Source organism: Eriocheir sinensis, chromosome 29 (assembly GCF_024679095.1).
Source record: "Eriocheir sinensis breed Jianghai 21 chromosome 29, ASM2467909v1, whole genome shotgun sequence".
Classification (NCBI taxonomy): Eukaryota; Metazoa; Arthropoda; class Malacostraca; order Decapoda; family Varunidae; genus Eriocheir; species Eriocheir sinensis.
Genome location: NC_066537.1, coordinates 15,902,511 through 15,906,755, shown reverse-complemented (window position 1 = coordinate 15,906,755; position 4,245 = coordinate 15,902,511). Strand labels below are relative to the sequence as shown.

The 4,245-nt window shown below is 41.0% G+C and overlaps 1 protein-coding gene across 5 annotated transcripts in view; it reads left to right on the top strand.

Moving 5' to 3' along the window:
• The first annotated feature begins 718 nt into the window (after positions 1–718).
• Positions 719–4,245, top strand: part of LOC127005148 (transmembrane channel-like protein 7) — a 28,281-nt gene continuing 24,754 nt past the window's right edge. The window contains exon 1 of one of the 5 annotated variants that reach the window (XM_050873775.1): positions 719–1,142. Coding sequence is in view for 2 of the 5 variants with exons in the window: in XM_050873777.1 (XP_050729734.1) it covers positions 4,116–4,207 (92 nt within the window). In the remaining 3 variants the exon portion in view is untranslated. The other 4 variants (XM_050873774.1, XM_050873773.1, XM_050873777.1 and 1 more) reach the window with 4 other exon arrangements.

The window sequence follows — 4,245 nt, the reverse complement described above, 5'->3', positions numbered from 1 at the left end:
ATTAGTTTTTTGATTGATTGATTGATTGATAGTTTATTGTTGCAGGTAAACAACAAGGGAGAAGGGAGGAACATGCCATCCCAACCCCCAGGCAGGACAGAGTGTGATTATACAACTATTAGTACATGTGTAGGTAGCACCATGAAATTAAAAAGATACAATGGTAGGAAGGAAAGCTATTAATTTACTTAGAGTCGTATAACCAATGATCTACAGAACACCCAAGGATATTTGTTCATTACACTACTCCAGAGAAAGGAAAACAAATTCAGTTTCTCATAAATGCATAGTTAATACTGTTCTAAACTATCTGTATTTCAATGTGCATTATTTTCTGTACCCCCTTGATTAAGCTTCTATACAGTACTGTTTTATATAACCCATAGATAAATATTACAATCAAATATAGCTGCCAATACATACTAGGTAAGCTATAGGTACGTTTTGTTACTTGTAGTTGAACATCTTTTTTTTCTGACTTCTTGTATCTTGTATACTATAAACTAGAGTCCCTATAGGCTCTATAAAAAAATATTATAAACTATTTTATAAGCCATCGATCAATAGATGTAGTATAATCAAAGTTACCTTTATAATATTAGGATAACTCATACACAAAACTATTTTATAAGCCACATAATATGATTAAAACCTTCAGGATATTTTAGAGTCAGTGCTGTAGTTACATTCATATACATATCACCCATTTATCTGAGCACCCTTGTACTATTAATGGACACATAACTATTTAATAGGCCCCCGATTTAGAATACAATCAAGACAGTGTGTTTTGGAAGAGTTCCTGCTGTAATTTCAGTTTCTATGAGGGCGTCCAGCGTCCTGTCAACTGTCAAGGGAGGGGGGCAGGTGTCATTTCCCCACGTGAGGCGCGGCAGGGCTGTCCTCGAGGGCGGCGCCGCGGCCTGCCTCCACACTCACGCCCTCGAGGTGGAAAGAATAACCCTGAGACACGTCCTGCGTAGAAGAAAGAAGTTTGTTTGAAGAGGTGGTGGTGTGTGGCACATGCGTACTGCCGCCGGGCTATAGACGGCAGGGAAAAACAGGTATTGGCAAACGTGTGGAGAAAAGAGCCTCGGCGAGGGCGCTGGAGGTGTGCCGGATGGGGAGGTGTGGCGCTGCAGGTGTGTCTGGGGCGGCGGAGTGGCGGCCGATGTCTATTGTGGGTGTGGGTTGTGTCGTCTGTTGTTGTGGGCCAGACGATAGACTAGGCGGGGAGGAAATGGCTTAATAGGAGACTCCAGCAGGACTCCAAGATGAGCAGAGCGCCGTGACCTGCCGCGGCGCAGCAAAAGGTGAGGCGCCGTGCCCCGCCCAGGCCTTCCTTCAGGAGGGGGGCAGGTGCCGTCAGCCTGCCAGCCGACCCGAGGGATATACACCGTACTGCACCTCGCCCACGTCAATTAAAGAGAACAATTCAGAGAAACTCGAGTGTGTTAACAAGTCAGTAGGTCATCTCAGGGTAGGCTAGGAGGTGCGAGGGAGGGGCGCCACACTCCTGCCGGGGAGCCGTTGGTCGGGGGTGCTGCCAGCGGGGTGGGGCAGGGCAGTCACCTCTCGTGTAATTCTATTGAGGTAATGAATTGTTGTGTTGGCTCAGTACGAATGCACACATCCTCCACCATTATAGAGGTTATGCTGAGGCCAAGAAGGATGTCCATAGAATTCCAGTAATTTTGCTTACATCCTCTGGGTTATTACCTGGAAATGGCCTCATGATACACCTCCATTTTAAGTGTATATATTCATGTCAGCACCTCCAGATTTGTCCAGATGCCATTGTTCATAAGGAACTGACTTATGTGTGGAGTTGTAGTTGCGTGAGAGAAATCAGTTATTTTCTTTATATGTTCATCATATTTATGAATTGATTTCAATATATTAACCCCATAACAATGTCTGGAACCTTTTTGTGTTATCTGATGTTTTGTATTGTTATTAATGAGTTTTTCTAGTTTACAGGACATGCCAGTCCCCTGCTTTAGTTGTACTTGCCTTGATCAAAATAAGTTTGAAATTACAGGGTTGGGTCAGTCAGTGTAGGAGTCTTTGTTTAGTGTCTGAGAGAATGCATGTTTTTCTAATTTGCAGCAGTTTGTTTGTGTGAGGAGTAGCACTCTCAAATCCTACCAGAGCTATGTTCAGTGGGTTGCCTAACTCAAAGATAATTATTAATGATAAAGAGGAGCCAAGAGACATCACAGTTTATCTGCAAGTTATTTATGTGGTTCAGGGTGTACTGTATAATGGATCATGTTAAAACCTGAAGTGTCAGCCTTTTGCTAAATGTTGGGGAATACAGCCTAATGTCACCTGAAATTTGAAAATTTTCAGATATAGTGAAATATCTTCAATTTTGCAAAATCCTAGGTAATGTTAGTGAAAATCTTGCCCCAAAAATATTGGTGCAATGAAAGGCCGTCATGATGACTGACATCCATGAAATACTATATTGGCTGTTGTCAAAGACAACGCTTTTTTCTTAAAATAACTCAAGAAATTGGCATGCAACTTGGACACCAACTGTTGCATTACTTGGGGACATAACCTAGGCCTATAGGAAGTGTACAGATCAGATAAGATGTTGAAAGGCTGTGGCGGTCTAACAGACCCTATGCGTCCTGGCAGTGCCGTGTGATGAGAAAACACTTATGGCAGCCATTGTTATTGTTTTGGTGTTGGTCTTGGTGTGTGAGTCGCTGATTCCAAGGTGTCATTGGTATGGTTAGTAATGTTCGTGTGGTAATAAAAAAAATAGCTGTAGTAAAACCACTCATACATACAGTATACTTCAATGGTAGTATATGAGGTGTAACCACACCCTCCCTCTACCAAGTCTTGTTCTTGGTCATCAGCTGTGCGTCACTAATCAAACGAAGCCTCACCGGCGATAAATAAACATCTTGAGCAACCAGGTCACTTTCCACATGGTGCTGTTGTTTCAGTATGGTATATGTGTGTATTGTATGGTGCAGGTGCAGTAGTATTTGGTAGACTAACAAAACATTACAAAATTGTTAAAGGTCTGAATTTTTTATTTTATTTTATTTATCTATTTATTTTTTTAGATTAGCACTTGAAATGGGGTGTGCCTTCGACGCTGGCAAATACAGTAACCTGTCACTGCTTACATATTAACCTAGCATCGTTAAGGATAGTAACATTGCCAAAGAGAACCCCATCTTAGCCCAAGGAATACTTAATTATTGCCACAAAGGATAATAACCAAATATCAAAATACTTTGACACTTCTCGAAATCGTATGACATTACGCTGAATGCCAGATGCTTCAGATCCGAGTTGTATATCCCCCCCTTTTTTTTGGGGGGGTGGGGCTCCCCAGTAGAAATCTACATGCTAAATGTATTACCAAAACCCTGGCAAATTGTCTCCTAACAAACTTTGTTGTTTTAGGGAACTAGATCTGACAGTTCAGCTGTCTCATTTAATCTAGTACAAAATCATTCTTTGGCTCTGTGTCTGTTTTTGCCCTTTTGTGCTAATTTTATTGATGTGTTTTTTTTTAGTCAATGAACATATGACACAAAGGTTAACTTATTTCTTGGTTAGATTTATGGAACTATCCAAAAATTTAATGTAACAAGTAGTACTGGGCAACTGTTAGGAATAAGGACTGTGTCCTTGGGCTGCCGTGGGATATTAGGGTTTGTAATTTTGCCTGGCTTTTTCCAGAAAGATTTGTTATTTGTGTAGTATGAGTATGAGGACATGAATGTGAAGAGGATGGGGATGGTTTAGAGTTGACATAGATAGAATATTTTGCCTGAACTCTGTGTTTCTCATATTTCTGATTTACATTTTTTTATAACACCTGTGGTTTTAGAAAGTTTGCATATTTAATAGATACTCAAACAGGCACAATAGTTACTTTTTTTCTCAAATAATGAATCTTCTACTAAATGTTAGATCAGTACTTAGAAGCTTTAGCACTTCTAATCATCACCTCACGTGATATGAGCTCTGTTTTTCCACAGCATAATAGCTCAGTGTTGCAAGTTTTCAAATTTGAGATTGCCAGTAGAATTTCATCTCATCCACTGCAAATGTGGTAGATTCTCTGACTATTTTCTATTTCAATGTGTGAAGCAACTGCCTTGGTTCCCACAGCTGAGAGAATGGGAAGCATGTCAGAATTGAGACCCCTCCTTCGGGAGATGAAGGCCCACAGGTAATTGTTCCTACTCTGACTGCGGCCTGCCAGCTTGT